Source organism: Mustela nivalis, assembly GCF_964662115.1.
Source record: "Mustela nivalis genome assembly, chromosome: 1".
Taxonomy (NCBI): Eukaryota; Metazoa; Chordata; class Mammalia; order Carnivora; family Mustelidae; genus Mustela; species Mustela nivalis.
The window spans coordinates 74,185,066-74,212,841 of record NC_139020.1 but is presented as its reverse complement, the minus strand read 5'-3'; the positions used below and the strand labels follow the sequence as shown (position 1 = coordinate 74,212,841).

General features: G+C 43.8%; 1 protein-coding gene across 1 annotated transcript in view; it reads right to left on the bottom strand.

Annotated features, from left to right (window-relative positions):
* Positions 1-896: 896 nt before the first annotated feature.
* Positions 897-27,776, bottom strand: part of TM4SF4 (transmembrane 4 L six family member 4) — a 48,405-nt gene continuing 21,525 nt past the window's right edge. Inside the window, exons 2-5 of the mRNA XM_082682321.1 lie at positions 26,768-26,857; positions 13,775-13,911; positions 5,777-5,966; positions 897-1,527 (exon numbers count right to left, since the gene is read on the bottom strand). Coding sequence (XP_082538447.1) covers positions 1,510-1,527; positions 5,777-5,966; positions 13,775-13,911; positions 26,768-26,857 — 435 coding nt within the window. The 3' untranslated portion in view covers positions 897-1,509. The remainder of the gene's footprint in view (positions 1,528-5,776; positions 5,967-13,774; positions 13,912-26,767; positions 26,858-27,776) is intronic.

Sequence of the window (27,776 nt, the reverse complement as noted above, 5' to 3'; positions counted from 1 at the left end):
GATACCACGGGAGAATGTGGGGGGCGGGCTGTCCGTTAACTGGGGGGACTATTGGGAAAGAAGAACCTGGACAAGACAAGAGCCCTGAATGGAGTCTGGGAGGAGAAGAAGCGTTTATACCCTGATGAGCTGGAGGGAACAAGCATTCCCACGCACATGGACCAGCACATGCAAGAACAGGGTCTGAAAGCCTGTTTTCAGAACTTGTTTATGTCGTGGGGCCAAAGACAAGGATCCCCAGGTTCTGGGTGGAGTGATACTGGGTCTGCAGAGGCTCAGTGATGAAAGCCACTGAAAGGGTTGGGGGTGTGGTATGTTCTGCAGTTAGGACAGTCATCTAGCATCATTCTCGTAGTTCGTGCCCAGGGCAGATGCCAGCGCTCTCCGAGACCAGGGTTTCAGGAGAGCCAGGTGCATGGAGGACTGGGAGAATTCAGCCCAGAACTGTTTCCTTAAGGAGCCCATGAAACATTCAAAACCAGATATTTAGGGGTGCCTGGGTGGCCTCCTTGTTTCACCTTGGGGAACTTGAAAATTTCTTGTATGATGGGTTGCCTTTCAACAGCAGGGAAATGGAGACTTAGAAAGTAACTTTCCCAGGATCCCTTAGCTGGTGTGTGGTGGGGCTAGGGTTTGAACTCACATCAACAGAATGGATTTGACTCCTTATTAGTGCCTGACTCATAGAACCAAACTTAATGTCTTAATATAATATACAAGATTAATAATACCTATTACCTTAATCCTGGTCAGACACTGACAAAAATTATTACCCAAGTCAACTTTTCTAAAACATCATTTTTTGTTTGTTTGTTTCATCAAAAGAAGCCATTTGTAGAAAAGGTGAAAAAAAGTGTGGTAGTCATTCAGTCTTTTCCCCTCCTCCCAAACACACACACACACACACACAATCTTTATTATATCACTTCTGAATTATGATTTTAATTTAATATACATAAGAAAACCTTGCAAGTATAAGCAGGCTTGAAAGACTAGTCACAACTAATTCAAACACATTAGCCCAAAAGACACCAAATAAAATTGTTTATGATACATCAGTCATTCTGTTTTTCTCATAAATCTTGAAACAGAAGCTAGTCTTAGTTTCTCATTTTTAATGTGCTTTCCTCCGTTGAATTGTGTAAACATTCCAAAGATATAAACATCTCTATATACAAAGAAGCAATGTGGTAGTATGTGTGACCTTACACATTTTTCCCTCAAAACAAATTATGATAAAGTTGCTTTGAACCTGCTCTTCAATTCTAGAAGGAAGCGAATCTGAAAGATACAGAAACCTAACTTAAGTGACCAACCTATTTTTTATTTTTGAAAATAGCATAAACATTTGAATTGAGCTAAGCTGCTTGGAAAAGTGGAAGGAGTAACTCTGTTGTCCCTAAGCTTTGTCAGCTAGGACGCAGACAGGAATTGCCAGCCCCGGGAAAAAGAATAAGTCTAATGTAATGTCCCACATGCCATCAAGTTAGAGCAGCTCATCAAGGAGATTTAAACTGGTCCGTCTCCCTAGAAGATACAAAGGTTAATTTAATTATGACAACATTTTTTTTTTTTTTTTGCTTTCTTCTCTCCTCCCTCTCCCCTTCTCCATCACCCCTCTTCTTCCTGATTACTCCTGCCCCATATTGTTACCTATTGAATATTTTCAACACTTTTCTGATTGCTTCAGAGCTTTCATCTGTCACTTATAGATGCTTAGGTTACAGGGGTTGAGGCTTCATTTTATTTTGCATCATTTATTATTATTATTATTAAGATTTTATTTATTTATCTGAGAGAGAGTGAGAGAGAGCATGAGCAGTGGGGAGGGGCAGAGAGAGAAGGAGAAGCAGGCTCCCCACTGAGCAGGGAGCCGGAGGTGGGACTGGATCTCAGGACCCTGGGGATCACGACCTGAGCCAGAGGCAGATGCTTAACCAACTGAGCCACCAAAGTAACCTTGCCTCATTTATTAAAACATTTTTTCATAAGGAACACAGAGAACTCAAGTGATGTATACAAAGTATACATCTAGTAAGATGTATACAACTAGTAAGTAGAGGAGTGAGGATTCGAACCCAGGGAGGTGAAGGTCAGAGACCGTGCTCCTTTTCTTGAAGCTGCACCAACTCCCCAGTTTTTGTATCTGAGTAAATAACAATTGGTACAATGTGCTGAGCCTTCTAACTGTTGATGTGCATACATATTTATCACCCCATGTTCAACACGCAGCAACCTTGGGAAGTAGGTTTAACCACCACGTTTTGCAGACAAAGAAACATTGCGTGCAACGGACACTGCCAAGACTGCACAAGCTGGCACCCAACCCAGGTCTCATAGTTTGTATTTCAGGCATGTTTCCATCTATTACCTCATGGAAGGCCCGTGCCAGGCTCAGGAATCTCTCTCAATAAATACTTTCTGCTTGAACACGATGGGTCTGCACACTCTCTGTAAAAGGTCTGCAAGAGCCTGTCGGGGTAACTAAGACTCGGGGAGTGAGGAAGCTTGCTGGGGTCACTCAGCGAGGAGGCTTCGGAACTAGGCTGCGAGCCCAAGTCCCCCCACAGCATCCCACGGGGTCGGGAGGTGGGGGTGCTGACCAGCTGGATGAGAGGCAAGCCGCCAACAAGAAAGGAATCCTCAGCAGACCAATTGCTAAAAAATGCAGCTCTCGTGCGCCCTGAAATATCTGGTAGTGAAGTTTCATGATTGTCTGCACGTTACTTCCCGATGGTTCAGGGAGAGAGTGAGCAGATGTGAACAGTTTGTGCCTCCAGGTGAAAAAATATAGGAGGTCATCGTACTGTTCCTTTACATTGTATGCAGATTTGAAGTTTTTGAAATAAAAACTTGGCGAAGAAGGAAGGGAGGAGAGGAGAGGAGGATGGGAGGACGGGGAATTCAGGCGGTGTGCACTCACCCTCTGATTCTGCGGTTACCAGGCACGGACAACCGTGGATCCTTCTACTGTCTTCTGACTATCAAGTGACTTATTCATTAAAATTGCTGAACTACAGGGGCACCTGGGTGGCTCAGTTGGTTAAGCGACTGCCTTCAGCTCAGGTCATGATCTCAGGGTTCTGGGATCGAGTCCTCTCTTGGGGCTCCCTGCTCAGCGGACCGTCTTCTTCTCTCTCCCCCCTCCCTGCTGCTCCCCCTCCCTCTGCTGCTCCCCTTGCTTGTGCTCTCTCTCTCTCTCTAATACATAAATAAAATCTTAAAAAAATAAATAAAATTGCTAAACTACAGTATTTGTATAGATGACCCTCACTGAAAAGAGTCAGTGTACTGGTACCTATGGGGATGTTTTAAAATTTATAGATAATCCTCAAAATGCATAAACTACTATCTTCTATTCAAAGGGCAGCTGTATTTGTCATAAATCTGGCAATGAAAATTTTGCTTCCTAATTAAATATATGATTCTTTTCTGTGTAGGCAGAAAAAGAAATAATGAAAGTGTTTGAAATGAGCTGATTTAGCAAGCATGAAATCATTTTGGATGAATTACAAGATTTAGATGCTCAATATTCTTAACTGTTCTCATGAAAATAATTTTGATGGATTACTAGCTGGTAGTTTTCTTTTCTTCCCATGTGCATTTAAAGACCAAAACATTAAATACCACACAATAGAATTGAAAATTTATAGCCCAGGGTTGCCTGAATGGTGCTTTCTGGTTAAATGTCCTACTCTTGATTTTAGCTCAGGTTGTGAGCTCAGGGTCATGAGATCAAGCCCCGTGTCAGGTCTCTGTGCTCAGCATGGAGTCTGCTCGAGATTCTCTCTCCCATTGCCCTTCCCCCAACAGTCTCTCTAAAATAAACAAATAAGACTTTGGAAGGAAAAAAAATTATAGAACAAAAATCTCAATAGTCAGTCAAATGTATATGTAAATTATATGACCTTTTAATTTATATTTTGTATATTTTAAAATTTATGATTGTTAAACTTTTTTTGAATAATAAAAGCTAGAAGGAAGGAAAAAAGTCAGTCTTCTTACTGATCATTTACCATTTGAATTGGATTTCCTTTAGGTCTTTTTAAAATTCATAGTGTTTGTTTTTTCTTATGTACATAGTTGTTTATTCTCTATACTTTTCTTTGTATCTTGCTCTTTTTATTTTTGTCTTTTTAAAAAGATTTTATTTTTAAGTAATTTCTGTACCCAACGTGAGGCTTGAACCCACAACCCAAAGATAAAGAGTCACATACTCTTCCAACTGAGCCAGCCAGGTGCCCTTATACCTTGCTCTTTTAAAATAACACTAAGTTGGAGCACATGTGGGTCAGTGGGGTAAGCCTCTGCCTTCAGCTAGGGTCATGGTCTCGGGATCCTGGGATCGAGCCTCACATCTGGTTCTCCGTTTGGTGGGGAGACTGTTTCCCCATCTCTCTCTCTGCCTGTCTCTCTGCCTGCTTGTGATCTCTGTCAAATAAATAAATAAAATCTTTAAAAAAATAAAATAACACTAAGTCATAAGCATTTTCAGTATTATTGTAGTTTTAAAAATATTTTTAAGGTAGGGGAAAATGATAACAAAATAACTCCAGACGATATAGAAGAAATCAGGTGGAGAGCAGGGGAACTGGATGAATAGAAGACAGGGTAGAATACAAGCTTTCCAAGTAAATACCAATATACCAACTGTATTTTTTCAAGACACAGAGTTTTTGACCTATATGCGTAACAATGGTTGTTAGAAATTTAAAGAAAATGATTTGGATCATTTAAAATGGGGGCATAATATTATCTTAAGTAGATGGACCACAATTCATATTCATTTACATAGTTCTTCCTTATGGAACTTTTGAGTTCTGTTTAATTTTTTCCTCCTACACCAATTTGTGTTTTGAAATATTTCCATGTGTGTTTGAACAATTCTCTGGTCTGGCTTGGTCATGAGTTGAAATAATCACACTTTCTTACTGTCCACAAGTTTATTTTTGTTTTTTTATATCATTAATAATTTACAATCATATATGGAGACTAAGTCCTCAGTGATTTCCTTTTATCTCCCCACTTGAGAACCCTCTCTCTCTTCTAGATCAGAAATCTCAACAAAATATAGGTTTTGCATTGGTATGTCCTATTCTTTTCCAGGGAAAACAATGCCTGACATGTGTTCCACATATTTCTTGGCAACTTTATTTATTTAAGATTTTATTTATTTGAGAGAGAGAGGGAGAACACAGAAGGTGGAGGAAGGGAGAATCAGACTCCCCACCGAGCACAGAGCCCACCTTCACTTGGGGCTCGATCCCAGGACCCTGGGATCATGACCTGAGCCAGAGTCGGATGCTTCACTTACTGAGCCACCCAGGCACCCAATTCTTGGCAACTTTAACCTGCTGTCTAGATCTATTTAGGGTGTAGTGAGAACATTCTGGGCTGGACCATGACCTGTCATTGTTGTCAATATGTGTGAGTGACAAATGCCCCATCCCTGGGGATCTTCATATAAATAATAGTAAATGTTATTGTAAACTTCTACATATATTCAGAGTCCTCTTCCTCCAGGACTGTGGTCAGCTGGGTGTGAGACTAAAAAGTTTGGTCCCTTTCAGCCTGTGTATATTAACACACGCAGAGAGCGGAACCGGGTTCTCGGCCACACGATGTCTCCGTTCCCCTGAGCCGACAGAGAAGGCTGCCTGGACTTTCCAGCCTGGGTTTCGGCAGCTGCCGCCCTCTGCACCCTCCCTCTGGCGGCCAAGGTGGCCTGCCATGGTCTCCTGTATGCTGAGAAGAAAGCGCCAGGACCTCAACTTACCCCACAGCAGCCGCAGCACTGACAGTCCCCACACAGGGTCCCCAGGAGGCCGTTGACGATCTGGATGACACAGAGAAGCATCTGGATCCCTCCTACGACCAGCAGGATGGAGAAGAGGGTCAGATTCCAGGGCACCACATTGACAGGTTCTAGGCATTGCCTGTACAAGCTCTCATCCTTGAGGTAATCCCTGTTGGGGACATGGAGTTGAGAAAGGAGTTGTAAATGGAATGTAATGTAAATGCAATGTAAAATGTATGCAGTACCTGGGCCAGAAAGACACCACCATGATTTTCCTTTTGTAATACTTTCCATCCCAAGCACAAGGTCCCTAAGAAAAATGTCCCATAATAGGCACCTGGGTGGCTCAGTCAGTTGAGTGACTGCCTTTGGCTCAGGTCATGATCCTGGAGTCCTGGGATCAAGCCCTGCATAGGGCTACCTGCCCACTGGGGAGTCTGCTTCTCCCTCTGACCCTCCCCTCTCTCATGCTCTCTCTCTATTGTCTCTCTCTCAAATAAATAAAATCTTTTTTTTTTAAAGAAAAATATCCCATAATTACAATTTTAAAAACAACACCTAACATATACTATGTGCCAGCCAGACCCTGTTTTAAACATTGTACACATATCCATTCATTTTTTAGTTTTTAAAGGCCTAATTCTAGCCAAATTGTGAATTTGATTCAACTATATTTTTGTTAACATGTGAAGATTTAGTTACTTCCTTAAAATTCTTCAATTTCTTCCTTAAAAAATAGGAAGAAATCATCTGCTGCCTTAATACATAGTTTATGAAACTTTGAAATAGGAGAAACTGCAGTATCTTTATAAAATATATATATATAAAGAGTTCAATGCAATATAAAGGGCATTGTGTCTTGAAGGAGAAATATGAAGTATATTATCTTTAAGACACAAAGCGGAGGAAAGTAGGTAAATGTGGATTATTATAATTTCTTCTCATATTCTTAGAGCTACAAATTGGTCTCTCTTTCTTCCTTCATGTATCCTCTATCCTTTCAAGGACTCAGTGGGAAACTCCATCTGGCTACTAAATTAACATCTACCATATTGTTTCCAGATCTTTTTGACGACTCCTGTTCCTGAGAGATTTAAAATTCTCATTTTAAATCCACTCTGTATTAAGATCTTCAGAAATCTTTGGAGTGAAGGAAGATACCCTGGAGTTTAATAGAGCAGAAGGGATAAAGGCAAGATGAGGCATTTTGCTCTTGATTTCAAAATAAAACATTGTAGCATTGATTCACCTTTCCATAATTGCACAGTTCTTAGCTGCTCATTAGCCATGGGACTTGCGTCCTTATTATAAAGTGGGAATAACATCAAGTCGTACGGCTGCTGTGACAGTGACATGAATCAATACCAGCGAAGTGCTTAGAACAGCGCCTAGCATGTAGTAAGTGCTCAATAAAGCACTAGTACTGTTACTATTTTACTTAATCTGAGCAGTGTGGTCTAAAGGAAAGAGCCTGCTATTTTGGAGTCAGTTGGGCCTGGGTTTGAACGAGAGCATCTTCTCACTAGCTGTGTATTCTTCATGCGAGTCTTACCCCACCCTTAGCATCAGTTCCTCATTTATAAAATGGGCTGAGAACAACCTCACCATTGTGAAGACTCATGAAGATAAGGTACCTTATGTATTGTACAAAACTTCCCTTTTTAATAACTTGTTTTTTAGAACTCTTCTTTCTGTGCTTCATTTTTCTATGCAGTCCTCTCTGTCTTTACAATTTTCAAACTTGATTATAGAAAGTCATAAAGACATGGTATTTACCAGGCTCATTCTAGAAAGCAAGGATTCTAAGAAGTAGTTGGCACTCCCCAGTTCTTTCCCTCCGCAAGAGTCTGTGCAGAGATGGGACGACAGCGCCTCCTGGCGGTGAGATTGGTAAAATGCTCATGGGGGCTCCTGAAAACAGGGGTTGAGTTTGGATACCTGGAGAATTCTCAGTCCCATCTCTGCTGCTGCCTTCCCGCTCACAAACCACCACGAATACCCATTCTAGACCCTTCTACTCTCCTCCCAGATTCTCAGGCTCAGAGTCTCTGAGATTCTGGCCATGACTACTCTGTGCAACTCTCCAACCCCAGGAGAGAGGTGGCCCTAATTTTTCATGGCCCCAGAAGCTAATCATGTTTCCGCATTCTGTGAAGCAAGGAGAGCTGAGTCAGTTTAAAGCCCCTTAAACTAGAGTTTTCAAGCATCTAATTATTTAAAGGCTATTAACACCTGAGCGGCAGCAATCCCATCCACATCCAGATAGAAAGCCATGGGTTTCCTGAAATTCATTTCTTGCAAGCAACAAAGGCAGCAGATAGAAGGAACAGGGAAGCCCAAATGCATTGCCCAAGGTGCTCTGCCTGGCTTATTCAAGGGGCTACATCTTCCAGAACAGACTCCCCGATGTTTCTCCTGCTCTTGGCTGGCTTTGGTAGCCCTCCTGTGCTTCTCAGCACTCTGTGTCCCTCCGGAACAGAGCCCCCAGGACCACGTGCTGCCATATCTGTCCATGTGCCTGTCTTCTTTCTAGGACCATACACCTACAGGGGCAGAGACCACTTTTCCTATGTCTGTCCCCAGTTCTAGCACAGGGAGTGGTCAGTCACTAACAGCAGCTGTCATGTCCTGGTCCTGCCCGTGCAGGGCCCTGGCCTAGCGGGTTCACACCGTCCTTCTCAATTCTGCAAGGAGAGGCTATTTTACTGCAACAGTGCTGTGCATAAAGTAGCCTTCCCGACATATTTACTGAATGAACGAAAATACGCAGATTAAGAACTTGAGTCCAGTAAGCGGCAGTGCCTGGATTCGATCTTGGGTCTATCAGACTCCACAGCCAATGTTCTTCATCATTACACAACCCTCCCCCCCGCCCCACTTGAGTAATTATATCCCTTCGGTATATTTGAAATATAATGTATTTGTGAAATTTGATTTATACAATATATTTACCATAGCATGTTAATTAAGATTTACCTATCCCATGGTAGAGAGAATATTCTCTTTGGACCTTCATGTGGGTGGTTAGAAATTAAAGCACAGAATCATTATGAAAGCATAACATTTCAGAAAGTTCTATTGCATAAAAATTAATTCTGTTCGCAGTCATGAGTTCTGTTCATGACGATGAATAATAAGGCAGAATGTTCAGCTCACAGCACGTGGCAGTAATGGTGCCAAGAGCTTTCCGGACATCAGGTTATTTGCTTCTTATCTGAACCTGTGAAGCAGAGCTTGCTGTCACCCTTCCTTGACTGAAGATCACACCACTGGCAGGTGGCAGGGGTGGGTCTGGTCCCCAAGTCCAGTCAGGACAAAAGCAAAGCTGTTTCACATCCCCGAGTGTTGCCTCCTCCATGAAACACCCCATCTCTCTCGGTCAGTGTGGCTTTTGGCTCTAGGGAATGTGTTCAAGAGCAGCTCAGGGAGTTCCTTGCTGATGAAGAATCTTTGAAGTACAAATGCAGATGGTCTCAATTGAACCTGTATTGTACTCTCTTCCATGTTTTTGGTGGGAGGGAGCTCGCCTTACCTCACCTTCCCTGGGGAGCGTCACAGTCCGACTGGGCTGGTTGAGAACTGTGCTTGGCCATTTCCCTTATCCCTCCCCAACTGCTAACTGTCCTTGGCAGTTCCTCTGGCTCTCCCTCCTGTAGCTGCCCTCATGCCCGATGCAAGCTGCTTCCCGTTCAGCAGCTCAGGGTCAAGGTAGACGTAGCCGATTGTCTCAGAAAGGAAGACCTTGGATGGGAGGAGGTCCTACTTCAAAGGAAGCCAAGAGGGTGTATCTCAAAATGTCCTAGGTTTCCTTTTCCTTTTAGAATGCTTCTTTAGTATGGTTCTTGTGACAGAAAAAGTTAACTGTCTTTGCTCTTTTAATATGATCGCCAACAAGATTTTCTGAGGAACACAACAAAACAGGCTATGTTCTATGGCATTGAAGAGTCCTGAATTTTGTGCCGCAAGTTGGAAATCTCAGAGTCCACCTTAATAACTTCTGTCCTGTCTCCTCATACTTCATCCTGATGATTTCATCTCAGATGGTCTCTGAAATCTGTGTCCTCCTTTTGAACCCCAATTCCACTGCCTTGCAGGTGTCCATAATCCTATCTGGATTACTACTCCAACCTCTTACTTTTCTCTCTTTGTTACTGAGTCCTTGTTCTTTCTCCATATCACTGCCATTATGATCACCCTAGAAATCTACAAGTGGTGGTGGCATGTCCCGCTTGAAGTCCTCTGCTGGTCCCCAAGGTCCCAAAGGTCTGGCTTGCCTGTCTGTTGCACTCCCATGTGGTGTCCCCTTCTGTTCCTCTCCGCCACATTCAGCCTGAGCTTCAGGCTCACAGTGATGGGACATTCTCTGAGCATGTCGCTCCTTCCCCTGGTTGTCTCAGGACCTGTTCTTTTCCCTGCCTGAAATGTGCTTCTCCTCCCTCTTTGGAAGACACATTTTTTTTTTCATCTCTCCAAACCAGTTCTCATCACCTCCTCAGAGAAATTTCCCTCACACTCCTCCGTTTCATCCTTTTCTGCACCGTGAGGGTCTGGCAGGCACAGGCACCCTGACTAGCCCCCTGCTCACTGGGGCAGGAGTCACACGTCTCTCCTACCCTGCTCCATGTCTGTGACAGGCTTCAGCGCAAAGTAGCGTGCCGACCAAGTGTTTGTTTGCTTTTTAAAGTTTTCCTTCTACTCAGGACTAGCTATGGAGCCCTGGGAAGATTAACCTATTTGAATTACATTTTTCTGTCTAAGGATAAGAATTCTCCTCAGATTTATTAGGAAGATTAGGTGAGATAATGCATGCAAAACCACTTAGCCCCTTAACGTTAAGGAGAAGGAGGAGGGGGGAAGAGGAGGAGGAGGAGAGAGAAAAGGAAGAAAGAAAGAGGAAGGAAGAAAGGAAGGAGTGCAGTGGCTGCCACTGCCCTTCGGTGATAAGGAAAGAGCGACAACTGTCCCGAATCCTTTTGCGGGAGCTCACGCATGCAAGTGATTCCTCCGTTCTCCTCACTGGTAACTGTGCATGTGTGTTAGGCCTGCAGCTACAACAACAGCTGCTGCCATGCCTACGCTCTGGAAACCCCTGGATAAGAAGTATCCACTGGGGCAGAGGTCCCTGAGCTACGCTAGATGGAATCTATAATTTGCACAAAAAGCAGAGCCCGCAAATCAGTATCACTCGCATTCTAGAGAAGACACTGTAACTTGGGCTCAAAGATTGGATCTGAGCTTCAGTCACTAAGAAACAGCATAGCTCAGGGCAAGCTGCATGTCCTCTTTGGGCTCAGCTTTCTTCCCTCTGAGGGAGACTTAATCCCACAGGCTTTTTGTAAGCATCAAATGAAACACGTGGGCGAGAGCACTTTGTTCACCAGAAAACACCGAGTGGCAGAGATTTAGTTATTACTGAAAGAAGATCAGGATGAGCCCCGGCAGTCGGAGGGAAGGTTTAGAGCTGGCATGGGAGATCAGGTCCTAAAGGGCTGTGAGTTCTTGCCTCAGAAGACAGGACACAGGATGTAGGAGACAATGGAATGCTGAGGAAAACCGGCCAGGTCGCAAAGAGGATAAAGTGTGACAGGCTCCACCTAGAGCCCGCCCCCCCCCACCCCAAAAGCCCTTCCTGTGCCAATTGTGGCCTATTTCAGGCCTTGTACAGAGAGAGAGGACTTGTACCTTCTCTGGGATTAAATGCTAAAGTCAGGGCATGAGGGAAAACAAAAACCAGCCATGGGTAGTCAAATGGCCTAAATATTCTATGAATCACGTGGAAAGTGTAGTATCCACAGGCTTTGTAATAAGCCCCTACCCAGCCATATTTACTCACAGGGTAGTTTGAAGTCTCTGCGTAGACCTCATGGGAAGCAAACCTCTCTCCTCTCACGTAGAATTATCAAAGCCCGGCCATGCGCAGAGGAGGGTGCAGAATTCTGAAATGCTCCTGCTTGCCCACAACGTCACCTCTACCCTGTTTTCATAATTAAACCACGGTGATCTGAGACCAGTTCATGAGCCGGTCAGTTGTGAGGCGAAGGCATGATGACATATAGGAAACCGGACATCACCGGGTAACGGGGAGGCAGATGGCAGTGATGTGCGTGGAAAGTTGCTTCACCAGAAGGACAGAATAGTTTGAAAAGTACTTTCCTGTCCTTCACCCACACTGGCATTTCCTGTGGTGGCCCACAGGCCAGCTGTCACTCTCCTGACCTTGGGCATCCATCCCTTTCCCTCCCAAGCAGGGAGTGGCTGTGCCCGCAGAGGGTGTGAGGGCCTAAGGCCATCATGTTGCCTTGGTGGGGGGGGGGGGGCGTGGGGCCCGGGTTGTGTTTCCTTTCTCCCTCCTTCGTTTGGGACGGGAACTTGTCCTAATTGACTTTACGTTTGGCGTTTATGTAACAATAAATAGAAAAGAGCTTCCTACCGCACTGAGGCTGTGGGTAGAGATAATAGTAGGAGCGGCCTTGAGAGCAGACAACCTGGAGTTTCAGAAATACACCGCCAGGAGGGCGAGAGTAAACTATCTGGCGAAGAACCTCAGGAAATGGATCCGGTGTCCGATTTCTGTGCTCATGCAGGCCAATCCCAAGGCAGCTGGACATTTCCCAACAGTCCTCTGCCAGAAAAGGGGGCAGTCCACAATATAATCAATGCCTTCAGGAATCCCTGCCTCTGATGAGGATACTAGAGGCCTGGACCCTTGTGTAACTCTCGAGAACGGCAGGGATGCTCTCTTACCTGAAGCCCTTGTGGCCCCTATCACCACTGAACCAGTGCTCTCTGTCTTCCTATCGAAAGTCTGCTCTTGTGGGACTTTACACTCTCATGGAAATCAATACATAGAGTGTTCAGATTTCTTTAGGCACGGACCCATCCTTCCCCGTGAAGCAGGACCCCACAACCGCGTTTCCTCACCACCTCGGTGTGCATCAGTCAGTGTGCCAGGCAGTGAAGAACAAAGCTGAAATGGTTCCAGCCCTCCCGGAGGTTGGAGGCTGGTGCAGCGCTGCCTTGTAGACCATTGGTGATGATGGAAATGCCCTGTATCTGTGAGTGTCGATGCAATTGCTACTAGACACGTATAGCTGCTGGTCCTTGAAATATGGCTAGTTGATTGAGAAATTTTTAACTTTATTTCATGTAAATGAATTAAAGTTTGAACAGGTACATATGGCTACTGGCTACTGCACTAGACTGTGCAGTCTGTGGACAGAAGGGTGCGTAATACAGAAAGACTAGAACTCAAAGTCAGAAGACACGAGTTGGAGCTGCCTTCTGCCTTCAACCACCCGTGTGAGTTTGAGCAAGCCAAATTTAGTACGCCTGCCTTGGCTTACTAAACCTTACTAAACTTACAACCTCTTAGGGGTGCTGAAAGGAGTAAATTATAAATTGGGGAGGAAAGAAGTTCTTTATCAACTGCAAAGTTCCATGAAAATATGAAGCAGTATTTTAATGTGTTCTGCTGACATGAATTCTCCTGAAGGATCTGCAGTATCTTCCCTGTCATTTTCCATAAACTCGCACCTTAAAAAGTTCTTTGGTCGGAGAGCATTTGGGGTGTTAGTGAAAGCCTTTGCGCCCTGTTACTGGGTAGTCATTCTTGTTTTCTGTTATAAGATTTTCAGAGGATGCCACCATGTTCTGTTTACTAATATTACGAGCTGCCTCGTGTTGCTGCTTATAAATGTCTGAGTGTTGGTCGTGGCCCTGCAGACCTCCTTCTCTCAGGCCAGCTGAAGCACCCTCTCTTGTTATGTCTCCTGGCATCTGATGCCGAAAGCTCAATGAGAGGTGAGATCTTGGGCAACTTCTCTCCTGCCACACTCCGGCTCTGCCTTACTCCTCAGAAGAGTAAGGCGCCTGAGACTCGTCAGAAGAAGGGGATGGGACCTGTGCAGGGCTCCCCTTGGGCCATTTACCTGCCTGTGCCCCTTGTGGGGACACAGGGCATTGCAGGATGTACCTTACCCTTCGTGGAAGGGGTAGCCCCATGTGCTGTTGCCCATGAGACACTTAGGACCCTTGTTGATTGAGATGGCGGAGATGACGAATGAATATCCAGCACCCAAGAATCCAATCACAGCAAATATTGTGGAGGTGAACATCTGAAAGAGAAGGAGAGAGACAGGCAGGTTCTTAAGTGTTCCCGAGGTTACCCCCAGCACACCTGACTGTTGTTGACCATGGGGACTCCAGGGAAGTTAGAGGTAAGAGCAGTCTTCATAGTAGGTGGGGCCAGTGGGGTCTCCCAGAAGGAATTTTGGTATCTTGTGTCCCCTTCTCTTCCCCATCCCCATATCTTTTCTTGCTCATGGATGGCTGACATGCTAGTTCTGGTTGATCCCTTGGAACCATGGTTTTTAACTTTATTAAGAAAAGACTCTCCTCCTAATCTCCCTCCTTCTCAGGGCTAATATGAAAGGCCAGCCTATTTAGACAGATTTTTTTTTTAAAAAATACATTTTTAATGTTGTGATTTTCTTTTTTCTTTATAATTTTTTAATAAACATATAATGTATTATTAGCGCCAGGGATACAGGTCTGTGAATCGCCAGGTTTACACACTTCACAGCACTCACCATAGCACATACCCTCCCCAATGTCCATAACCCCCCCACCATCTCCCCCCCACCCTGGCAACCCTCAGTTTGTTTTGTGACATTAAGGGTCTCTTATGGTTTGTCTCCCTCCTGATCCCATCTTGTTTCATTTATTCTTTTCCTACACCCCAAACCCCTGATGTTGCATCTCTACTTCCTCATATCAGGGAGATCATATGATAGCTGTCTTTCTCTGATTGACTTATTTTGCTAAGCATAATACCCTCTTGTTCCATCCACGTCATCACAAATGGGAAGATTTTTATTTCTTTTGATGGCTGCATAGTATTCCATTGTGTGTGTATGTGTGTGTATATATATTTATATATTTATATACCTCTTCTTCTTTATCCATTCATCTGTTGATGGACATCTAGGTTATTTCCATAGTTTGGCTATTGTGGACATTGCTGCTATAAACATTTGGGTGCACGTGCCCCTTCAGATCACTGCATTTGTATCTTTAGGGTAAAAACCCAGTAGAGCAATTGCTGGATCATAGGGTACCTCTATTTCAACTTTTTGAGGAATAGACAGATTTTTTTAAAAGATTTTATTTATTTATTCGACAGAGAGAGAAGAGTGGACAAGCAGGAGGAGCAGCAGACAGAGAGAGAGAGGGAGAAGCAAGCTCCTAGCTGAGCAAGTCCCCCAATGCGGGACTTGAACCCAGGGCCCCAGGATCATGACCAGAGCCAAAGGTAGATGCTTAACTGACTGAGCCACCCAGGTGCCCTGAAAAGCCAGCCTCTTATGGCACCAAAGATTTTTAGAATTGGAAATGACCTTAAAATTTTTTGGTCTAGTCATCTCATTTAAGCTAAGCCATAGCAGGGTCCTATGTCATTGGTAGGCTCTGCTCAGGAGGAAGAGCAGAGGTCCTGGAATTCTCCTCCTGGGCCCAGTTCCATTTCTCAAGGTCAAGAGTTTAAGTGCTTCTCTTCCATGTGGTAGCAGCCTTTAAAAAGCTGAAGATATTTTATATTTCATATGTTACATCTCTCCACTCCTTCTACCCTCCGAAAGTTTTCTCTTTGGGTTAACAAGCCCCCAAACTTAAGTTCTTTTAAATATCTTTGTATGACAGGGATTAATTAGTAAGACATAGATGGTACTAGTATCTTTCTTTTTGTAATTATGAAAGCAAAATAGAATTATAGACTATGAAAGGCAGGAAAAATCCTAAAGCCCATCCGGGCTAACTCCCTCAAAACAAATCAGCAAAGCAATCAGGCTCAGAAAGGCAATGTCCATTCTGAATAGTCATTAGAGGGTAGCATAGAAACATTCATAATTTTGGAAATGGAGGTGGAAAACGATCACCTCTCTCACATTGGTCCCATGAAGGTGTGGCACAAAGCACAAGAGTTTAGAAGTCGGCAGGCTCAGGCTCCGGTCACAGCTTTGCAGCTTTTCTCTGTGTGGTGACTGCGTTAGGGACGCGTCCCCAGGATCCTAGTCTTCCTATTTATAAATGGGCATGATAAAGCCTGACCAAAGGTCTGTTGAAAATTAGATGTGCTAACCTAAGCTAAATGGCAGGTACTTCCGCTCCCCCGCTTCTGTGTATTACTAACAATCTTATCACAGAATATATTTGGGTAGGAGGGTGGGGCGGGGGTGGGTTTGGGGGTGGAGAGAACCTGACAGCGCCTGCCAGTTGGAATCTGTGTAATAATGGAGTTCCACTTCAGCTGTATTTGTTTTCAAATCCTATATTAATGTATTTTTGGTGTAACTTTCCAAGACTGAGCTCTCGCTCTGGGCGCCTCATGTAGCCTTGTCTGACTTCTTATGTCAAACTGTCCCCTTCTTCATCTCTTAACCCCAGTACCCTGGACTATATAAACTTCTACTATAGCACAACTCCCACAATGCATTCCTATATACCGTTTTATGTCTGTCTTCCCCTGAACCACAGCATGAGCTCCTTGCACTCATGGGCAAGTTATCTGAAGATAGGACATTGCTTTATCCTTACCACCATCTATATGGTTTTTCTCCTTCCTACCTTTTCAAAGGCACTGGGTAACTACTTGTTGGATGTTTTCAAAGACCATGGTTTCATGTTACTCGTTATTTAAATTTTTCCCTTCATTTTTGTGTCTAGTCCATTCTCACCATTAGGAACATTTGTGAATATAATCTAGGTCAGAAGCAAATGAAAATGTTGGCCAGTTTATCATGTTAGAACAGGCAATATCTTCTCCAAAAGATGTCTAGTTGAATGATTTTGAAAATTGCTGGTCTATCAAGCTAAATGGGTTTCACTCCTGTTTAACTCCTAAAACTCTTTGTGACATGCTCAAGTCTATGAGCCTCCAAGAAGAGGATACAGTATGTATTCTGGAATATACACAAACTTATTAGCTCTCAGAACACCTCTAAAAAGTGAGGGAATTGCCTTAGAGCTGAGTCCTTATTTTATCTACCAGGCAAGAGGGCACTTCCCTCAACACTTTATTTGGAACAACTGAGTACTGCAGGAGGAAGGCATTAGTCAGGAACAGCCCAGCTAATGTTAGCTGAAAGAATGGTTTAAAGAAAGCTTTCTGGGGGCGCCTGGGTGGCTCAGTGGGTTAAGCCTCTGCCTTTGGCTCAGGTCATGGTCCCAGGGTCCTGGGATGGAGCCCTGCATCGGGCTCTCTCTCAGCGGGAGCCTGCTTCCCCCCTTCTCTCTGCCTGCCTCTCTGCCTACTAGTGATCTCTCTCTCTCTGAGTCAAATAAATAAATAAAATCTTAAGAAAGAAAGAAAGCTTTCTGAACAAAGATGTATTAATTATTCTAGGAAACTAGACCTTATTATTTCTACTTCTGAATGTTATAATAAATGATACTTTTAAAGGGCATTCTGAATGAGCACACCTAGTGTTTACAATTGTGGGGATCATTACACGTAACTGCAAGAGTAGTGTTCAAATACTTCCTTTGTCTTTTGTGAACTGAGATTTGTGAACTGAGTGAAATTTCCATAGACAGCGCCATATGTTGTATCCAAACTTCATGGGAGAGAAGAGAAGATGTACTATGGGAAACTTTTGATGGCTCAAAAGGAATCTTTAGCAGTAGCAGAGACATAGATGTCAAAAAAGCATGAATACACTTAAAAATAAATGAGTGGGGGAAACATCTTACTTCAAGATCACTGTATTAAAATTTTATGAAATGTGATTAAAATATGTGGATGGCATTCAAAGTTTGTATATTAATGTCAGTCAAAGAGCTTTTTTTGAAACTTCTTTATGGGAGAATAAGAGATAGTTGTTTGTTTCTTTTTAAAAGATTTTATTTATTTGACAGAGAGATCGAGAGAGCACAAGCAGGTAGAGTAGTAGAGGGAGAAGGAGAAGCAGGCTCTTTGACCATCAGGGAGCCCGATGCAGGACTTGATCCCAGGACCCTGGATCGGGACCTGAGCCAAAGGCAGACGCTTAACTATCTGAGCCACCCAGGCACCACAAGAGATAGTTTTATATTCAGTTTTGCCTTTTGTTTGGGTAAATATGGTGATTTACAGAGTTTTCCAATCTCATTGGAATCTATAACTTTTTTCCATGCGTTCTTGCAAGAACACACTTGGGGAATTACTGCTCTAATTCTTAGTGACAGTTTATCTAGCTGGTTCTCTGTCTCTGAGCTACCTCCATGCTCCAACCAAATACCCTGTTGAGTTAGACACAGGCGACACAACTATAGGAATGGCCAGAATGTTCTAGTACAGCAACTGAAAACTTACACTCAGGGCAGTTTCTTCTAATGTTACCTCTTGTCCTTTCAGAGTGAGGCTGCACATGGTCTGGAAACATTTGTTGACATGCAGTTCTTTGTAACAGACTGAATTGTCTCAATGAAAAATGAATTCTGGGGCACCTGGGTGGCTCAGTGCATTAAAGCCTCTGCCTTTGGCTCAGGTCATAATCCCAGGGTCCAAGGATTGAGCCCCGAGTTGGGCTCTCTGCTCAGGAGGGAGCCTGCTTCCTCCTCCCTCTCTGCCTGCCTTTCTGACTATCTATGATCTCTGTCTGTCAAATAAATAAATAAAATCTTTGAAAAAAAAAAAAAAAGAAAAACGGATTCTATGATGAAAAGTCTCTGACATCTTAAAACTGGTTAAAAGTCTTCAAAAGTCAGAATTTCCACTAAATCAGTGATTAAATATTCTTATAATTAATTTTTGTGAAAAATATCTCAAAAGCCATCCAAGGCAATCATCTCACTTTTTAGCTAATAGAAATAGCTAGCTCCCTTCCTCGATAATCTTACATGCTTTATTTCATTTAATCCTCTCAACAACACCTGTGAGGTGAGTAGTAGTTTGAATGGCATGGGTTCTTTCACAAAAATAAAAAAATACATAAGAAAGAAACCCAGTTTTTGTTTACTTGACATTCTTTTTTTTTTTTTTTTAAAGATTTTATTTATTTATTTGACAGAGAGAGAACACAAGTAGGCAGAGAGGCAGACAGAGAGAGAGAAGTGGAAGCAGGCTCCCTGCCAAGCAGAGAGCCTGATGCGGGACTCAATCCCAGGACCCTGAGATCATGACCTGAGTTGAAGGCAGCGGCTTAACCCACTGAGCCACCCAGGTGCCCCTGTTTATTTGACATTCTGATTTTGAGTTCTAATTGCTAGTCAGGAATCATTAAGCTACCAACTAAGAATACAAAAGTATCTAAAATTGGGAAAGACTGTATTTCCAGGAAGGCAGTTGGGAAGTCTGAAGAGACCAGTGTTCTAGCCCTCAGCATCAGAGAGGCCCCTACCTCTCTGGCCTCAGCTTCCTGTGGAAAACACAAGAAGGCGGGAGAGCAGGTCTAGAAGGTCCCCTCAGCTAAAATGACCCAGGATTTCAACATCTGCTGACTGGTAGTGAGAGGAGAAATCTGACTCATGCTATTCCTGCTGTGGAAGCTGAGTAAAGGATTTTAAATATCACTCCTGGAACGTTTTAGCAGGCAAATATTTAAAGATACAGAAAGCAAATACAAACATACACATTCTTCGTGTTAGGAAAGTCTGAGTAAATGAAAAAACAGGTTAACATAAAATATCAACTGGATAATATTCCCTTTACAATGAGTCCCCATTGCAAGCCCCTCTAGACCAGTACTGTCCAATGGAATTTTAATGAGAGCCATATATGTAATTTAACACTTTCCAGTAACTACCTATTTAAAAAGGAAAAACAAAAACAAACCCCCAAAACCAAAAACTCTGAGATTAATGTTAATATATTTTAACTCAACATATTAAAAAATTATATCAACATATAATCAATATAAAAATTACTCATAAGATAGCTTCCATTTTTTGCACTAATTCTTTGAAATCTGGTGTGCATTTTTGACTTATGATATATCTTAATTTAGGTCTGCCACATTCTACCACTCAATAGCCCCATGAGAACAGTGGCTATCCACACCGGACAGCATAGTCTAGAATATTTGAAAACTGATTTTTGGTAGTAAAAGTTTAAAGAATGCATGGATCTAGTCTGCACTGAATTTATGACTATGGTTACTATGGTTAGGAGACAGGAACACAGTGACTGTCAACTGAATCAATAGTGTTTTATTTCTTTACAAAACTGTCTGAAGGAAACGTGGAATCAAGTTACAACTTCAGGAAGCTACAGGTGGCATGTTCTGATTTTGTATCTAGATTTGAAATAACTTGCATTAAAATGAAGAAAACAAGCAACCCAAACTGATTTTTCATAACTTTCCCAGAACGGATGAACCACAGGAAGCAAAGTATATGTCACTTTGCTTTCAGTAATTCCACATTCAGAAGTCTTAAAAAATAATCAAATTCACTCCTCAGATATTATCACTCTGGAATAACTTTATGATGGGTTTCATGATAAAAAAATTTTTCATGTTGAAAGCAAAGTTGTTGGGGCATCTGGGTGGCTCAGTCAGTTAAGTGTCTGCCTTCAGCTCAGGTTATGATCCCAGGGTCCCTGGTTCGAGGCCCGCATCTAGCTCCCTACTCAGTGGGGAGCCTGCCTCCCCCTCTGCCTGCTGCTCCTGCTGCTTGTGCTCTCTCTCTCTGACAAATAAATAAATAAAATCTTTAAAAGTAAAGTTATTGAACCTCTGAAGCTAATACCACACTATATGCTAATTGGGGAAAAAAAGTAAAATTATTGAAACCAAGCTGAACATGTGAGGGTAGACACTCAAATTAGGTGTTATTTGAAGTAAACAGGCAAAAGGCCTGGAAAATCTCTGGAAGGAGACACAAAATTGGGAATAGAGGTAAACTTTAGAGAGAATGGTTGCCAGATTTTAGAGTCAGGACTGTGAGGCTTCCCTGGTAACACTTTCCCTGGCCTGGATGAATAAACAGTAAAGAGGGGGCTCTGCTGTGCAGTGGTCAAGGGCGCGGGTTACAGGCAGATTGATCTGGGTCTGAGTCTTGCTTCCTCCCTTTGACCACGGTAAGTTCATCTTTCTAAGATCTCCTGTTCCTCTTTTTAAAGACAAGGCTCAATAAAAAGTACCTGCCCAGGGAGATCATAATATGTAAGCTAGCCTAATAAATAGTAAACAGGGAATCCAAAGTACCTATCTCTCCAAGATCAGATAACCCCCGGGTGGGGTAGGCTATTAGATAGTGCCTAGTACTTCCCTGATAGGATACCCAGAAACTTCTTTTGCCTACTTCTAAGTTTTGGGTAATTTCCCATGACATTAGCAAGCCCTCGATCAATGTCATTATTACATTGTAATATTTTTATTATCATACCCTCACACACTCTTACTTTCCACAAATACCGAGATCATAACACTGGGCAGAAAAATAACAGGTCGACTCCCAGCACACACATTCCGTTCCCATAGCTAAAGAAATGGGTTTATGTGTATGCTGGAAACACTTCCCCAGAAAAAGGAGATTAAAATGTCCTCGATTTCAGCATTTGTCAGCTTTAAAACCTTCCACTTTGCCAGGTTCTGGAGATTAGAGGCTGTGGGATTGGACCCTAGCTCTGCCACAGCTCACTCAGTGTTCTTGGTCAGAGGCGTGTGGAGTTGGCTGAGCCAGATGGCAGAGGCACAGGGGCCTGGGAAGGGAAGAAACCTGGGAGGTTTGGGGACATAGCTTTCAGAGACTTGGGTAGTAGCAACATGTCAGGGAAACATCTCTGATGGGCATGATGGTTCCTCCTTAACAATTATCCTGAGATATACAAGTATTACCTGAAGCATTTTTTTTCCCCCCTTGGGATGTTAATGTTCTGTATTTTTGGCCTTGGCCAGGCTTGGGAAAGGGAGAGGACTGGGGGACATGGGGTGGGTTGCAGCCATCAGAAACTTAACTTGCCTGCACCTCAGTTTCCCTATGTACAAAACGGGCAGTTTAATGCCTAACTCAAAGGGCTGGTGTTAGAGAGTTGGGCCAGATAGTATCAGTTTGGAAATCACCTGAAATCCCTCTTGAGCGTTCATTTGCTTCATTCATTCCACAAGCATTTATGGAGGATCTATGTGTCCTCACTGCCCAGCCCCCTGGTGTTCCTCTCCCCTTTTGTTTACTCTAATGCTGGCACCAGCTTCCCCCACCCTCGGACGGTCTTGTGAAGGGACATGTGCCTATCATCCATTTCATAGCAGAGGATTTTGAAGCCTAAAAAAATTTAGTGAAGAAATAGGATCCCATATTTTATTTCTTCGTTCAAGAGAATCTATTATTTCAAAAGAACTGTCTTTCTTGAATCCCCGTCAAACTGGCCATCATGTCAAGAGTCCGTGCTTCCCGTCTCAGGAAGGGTTTACTTCAGAAGTGCTCTCACAGGAGGTGCCCCTAGGGGGCACTGGTGAGCCAGGCACAGAAGAAGTGCTTCTAGTGACCGACTAATTTAAGAAGTGACAAGATCCTCCTTGGCAGTAGGACCGTCAACCATCCGGCCCTGCCTATGGGTGGGGTGCGCCTTTATCTACCTGATATGCTTTAAGGATGCTGAAATGCCTGCCTGCACTACCTTCAGTTCTATTATCAGAGAGTCCTTTGAGTCAAGGCCAAGGTCTTCAAAAGGCTCTTAATAAAGTACAGACATAACATGAATGAGTGGCTAAAATTAATTAGCTGTTCTATGGACTCCGATAGCTTTGTTTTTGTTTTTAAAGCCCAGAGACCTTGACCCTCCCCCTCCAAAGATAAACTGCCAGGAGGCCACTGAAAACCTCTTGTAGGGGAGGAAGAGGATGAGACCCAAACACAGGTGTGGGTTTCCAAAGCCCATTTTGGAGGTCACCCTCATCTCAAAGCTTCTGTCCCCTTTCTGGGCTCTCGTATAGCTTAATTTTTTAAAAAATATTTTATTTATTTATTTGAAAGAGAGAGCATGAGCTAGCATGGGCAGGGGGGAGGGGCAGAGAGAAAGGGAGAAGCAGACTCCCCACTGAGTGGGGAGCCAGATGCAGGACTTGATTCCAGGACTCTGGGATCATGACTTGAGCTGAAGGCAGATGCTTAACCGACTAAGCCACCCCAGGGCCCTCATGTAGCTTAATTTATTTAAAATAGTGCAGACCTTGAGGCTGGGCTTTTGGCTTGCTCTGCCTCAGAGGAGAGCGGCTTCCGTCTTCTAGGTTGACCATGAAATACTGGTTCAGTGACCTCAAGATTTTTTCCAGCTCATTGTCTTTCTTTATCTCTGCAATTACCATATCCTGCTGCTACTCTTTATCGATTATTATGCCCTAGTTTTATGTAGACCCAGGGAAAGGGAAGAGAATGATGCAATTGACTTCTGAAAAGTATTCCTGAGAGACGTGTAGCAAAGAAGGGAGGGGAGAGAGAGAGAGAGAGAGGCCAGGAACCAAACGAGAGCAAGGCTGTGGAGACAGGAACAGGATGTAGTCCCACAGCCCTTGGCCTAGTGTGTGTCTGCCTCAAAGGACTTTGTACCCAGCTGGATTTTCCAAACAGTGTTCCACAGAAGCCCCATGGTCCTTAAACACCTGGAGGGGAATGCCACCAGGCTTTGGAAAAATAATTCGAATCTTCAGCATCAGAGTACTGAGTAAAATATGCTGCAGCTTTTCCTTCTTGGTCTGAAAAAATTGTTTGTAGATTCCTTTCTTTAAAAATGATTATTGCTTAGGGCTCCAGAGCCTCAGGACGTTAAGGAAACAGAGCTCTTCAGCAGAGGCATGAGCTCAGCGGCCCTGAGGGGGAGGGCAGAGACCCGAAACAAAGGGCTCAGCCTTGTCTACCGCAGGCCAGCGCTGTGTCAAAATGCAGGCCCAGGTCAATTTTGAATTTTTTTGAAAAAGAAGTGGAATATCTAAATACTTCTGAAAATTTCTCCTTTTTTTTTTTTTTTTTAAGATTTTATTTATTTATTTGACAGAGAGAGACACAGCCAGAGAGGGAACACAAGCAGGGAGAGTGGGAGAGGGAGAAGCAGGCTTCCTACTGAGCAGGAAGCCTGATGTGGGCTCCATCCCAGGACCCTGGGATCATGATCTGGGCTGAAGGCAGATGCTTAATGACTGAGCCACCCAAGTGCCCCAAATTTTTCCATTTTTAAAAGTTGGCAGCTGAGTAGGAACCAAACCCCAAAACAAGAACTTCTGCAGGCCACCTAGTGGCTGTGGCTGGCTGCCTTGTTTTACGGTCTGGCAGAGTGGGTCCTTTGATGGGCACTGCTCTGCGGGTGATCAACCAATGGTTTGGAGAATTCATCCTCAAACCAAGCCAAGGGCACCTCTTCCATGGGGTGTTAGGGAGCCCAGACAGACAACTTGAACTGGGAAGACCACATGGTTCAGATTTGATTAACTCAGCTTGTAAAAACATGACTTTTCTGCTTTTCTTTGGAACTTCACATAAATCTAATTAAAAAACAAACTATGTACAATACATTGAATATTATTTCCCTTTTCCTTGTAGTTCTGTATAAACCCCAAAACAAAAATAAACAAACAAAACCCCTTGTTTTAATTCTGAGCCTTCTACTCAGCACGGAGAGAGAGAGAGAGAGCGAGAAAGCACAAGGGTGAGGGAACAGCAGAGGGAGAGGGAGAAACACGCTCCCCACAGAGCAGGGAGCTCAACATGAAGCTCAATCCCAGGACCCTATATCACAATCTGAGCTGAAGGCAAACACTGAACCAACTGAGCCACCCAGGTGCCCCTGAGCTGTTAGATTTCTAAGCAATGGCATTTTTCCTTTTCATCCAATTCCTTAATTGCCAATTTTTAAATTTTATTTCAAATTCTCATCTTCAGGGGTGGCTGGGAGGCTCAGTGGTTAAGCCTCTGCCCTTAGCTCAGGTCATGATCCCAGGGTCCTGGGATCAAGTCCCACATCGGGTTCTCTGCTCTGTGGGGAACCTGCTTCCTCCTCCCCTCTCTCTGTCTGCCTCATTGACTACTTGTGACCTGTCTGTTGAATAAATGAATAAAATCTTAAAAAAATTCTCATCTTCAACTTATTCTCCAAAAGGAGGATAACAGGATTATATTTCAAAGGGCAAATGAGTTATAGATGTCTTCCTTTCCTTTATAATTAATTATATAAAAATATCATATATAAAACACATGTTACATAACTATATCAAATAAATTGTGGTTAACTTTTACATCTCTGCTTTTATATGTTATAATAATCAATGCTAAAAAATGATCCATGCTTACTCGGGACACATGATGGTGTTAAAAATATAAGAACAGGGCACCTGGGTGGCTCAGTGGGTTAAGCCTCTGCCTTTGGCTCAGGTCATGATCTCAGGGTCCTGGGATCGAGTCCCTCTCTGTCGGTCAAATAAGTAAATAAAATCTTTAAAAAAATGTAAGAACATTCTCTTTGAATGATCTTTGCACATAAAAAAATGTAACCGGGGCGCCTGGGTGGCTCAGTGGGTTAAGCTGCTGCCTTCGGCTCAGGTCATGATCTCAGGGTCCTGAGATCGAGTCCCGCATCAGGCTCTCTGCTCAGCAGGAGCCTGCTTCCCTTCCTCTCTCTCTGCCTGCCTCTCTGCCTACTGTGATCTCTCTCTGTCAAATAAATAAATAAAATCTTAAAAAAAAAAAAGTAACTGTATGCCCAGTACACTAGCTTCAGCCCTTCATACGTGCTCAATCAATATTTTTTGATCAGACAAATATTTTTTGATTGAACAAATGAGCAAATACTAATGGGAAAGAAATGTTAGAAATGATTCTATTTTGGAACAGATGGCTACACCTTCCCTTTAGAAATTAAGGCAAGTTTGTATAATTCATTATTGGGGTTCACAAATCTCCTAGATGAACAATTGAGCCTTGGGGAGTTAGAGCAAGAACAGCCTTATTCATTAGCCAGCCAGTAATTCCAGTTCATCCTTCTTCATTTTTGCCATACAGTGTACCCAAATTCTTAATATCTTTCTTTAAGTCACCTCCTTATTAACTTATATCCCCACTATGAGTGGCGTGCTAGAATCATTAACAAAGATAATACAGTCTTATTGCATTTTTAGTTGATGTTGCTTGAGTTCTGGGATCCTGAAACGTGTTCTTCCTTTGTTAGAAAGGGAGAATATGAGGGGTTTGGGATGGCTTTTTTCCAGCAAAATTTGAGTTTCTCTTGCTCAAATCAAAAGGATTGAAGGAGAATTGACAAAGGAATAACTTTCTATGTTATTGAAAGGTACAGCGCACCTGTGCTCCAGCAGAGCTTGTCCCTTATTTGGGAACTTCTGATCTAGTTCAACGTCCTTGTTTTAAAGACCAGTAAAAGGGAGGCAGAGGGCAGTACAGTGACTTGCCCCGGTGCAGAAATGGGACCTGACCCCACTTCTCAGGCTGCGAGAGTGATGCCAAATCTCTCTAGCTGACCTCCTAAAAGAGGCATGAAACAAGAAACAGAAGTCTTGAGGCAAAATCTGGGCACTGAGACAGTGAAACTGGCAGTGGGGTAGATGGGAAATTTAGGGGGCTTTTGAGGAGGGGCTGCTATCATCTGTCATGCTGCCCCACTCCCTTTATATATGAGATGACTCAGGGCCAGAGAAGGGAAATGACTTGCCCAGGGTCTGGAGGCCTCTCAGTGGCAGAGGGAGAGCTGCAGCCCTCACCCCTGCCTTCCATGCCTGCATCCTTTACACAGCATGACTCCAGTTCTCTGGTGCTGACATCCCTGACCCTTTGCAAAAGCTAAAAGGATGCTCATGGGGGCTATGGTAGTTTACATTTTATTATTACTGTTACTTTGCACCAGCAAGATGTCCATATTTCTCCATGCCCCAGTGCCCCCTGGAGCTGGTGACCGCCTGGGGTCGCTCACTTGGCCCCACACCCACGATGCGGAGCGGGGAGCGGTGCACCCCGGGGTCATTCCCGCGGGGGCGACTTCCCCTGGCAACTTACCGCGAAGCGCTTCCCACAGCTCTCGTTGCCACAGCACCCGCAGCAGTCATTGTTCTTCAGGCCCAAGAACACCAGCGCGGGGAAGATCATCTGCGGGAGAGAGAAGCACCTCCGTCGGGGTCGGACCCGGGGAGGGAGAGCCTGCGCCTGCCCGGCTGCGGAGGCCTCACGTCCAAGCCATCCAAGCCGTGGGACCCGGGGACTGAAGGGCATGAACTTACAGAGCTCCACTTGGTAGTCAAGTGTGACTATCTAGGGTCCATAAGGCCTAACTGCAGCTTCGGTGAGGCCAGATTTCAAGATCTGACGCCCTGAGTTTCCATTTACATGGTGGGGTAGGATAGCAGTAAGAAACTTTCCTCCGGGGTCCTGGGTGGCTCAGTTCTGCCTTTGGCTCAGGTCATTATCCCAGGATGCTGGGCTCCCTGCTGGGGGAGCAGGGAAGCCTGCTTCTCTCTCGCCCACTCCCCCTGCTTGTGTTCCCTCTCTGGCTGTCTCTCTGTCAAATAAATAAAATCTTTAAAAGAAATAAAAAATGTCCTCAATTGTTCTGAACAGTGAGTCTCTAAACTCTACTAGAAAGGAGGGGTAAGTAGATCATTAGTGGATGAATGGAAGAGAAATTCACCAACACCTGCTTCTCTTGGTAGTTTTCAGTCTTTCAGTTTCCCAGAAAGTGTGTGTCTACTGCCCCCAGCACTATCTTGTTAGAAGATTGAAACTATGTAGCCCTCAGTTTGGTTGGTGGGATTCAATTTATCCCTGGAACTGCCCGCCCAATCTTGAGAATTCATAACTTAATAAATTTCGTGGAGATGTCCTGTCAGGACCTAATGAAGAAGGAAAAAAATAATAAGACACTGACTTTTCAGCATGCCATGTTTGGGCTCTTGTTAGTAACTAAAGATCTTCTTGTTCGAAAAGTACCCAATTTTAAAAGGATTCTGCAAAAATCTTTGGCAGGATTTTAAGGCATCCCTACTCACCAAGACCCCGCTTCCTAATATTC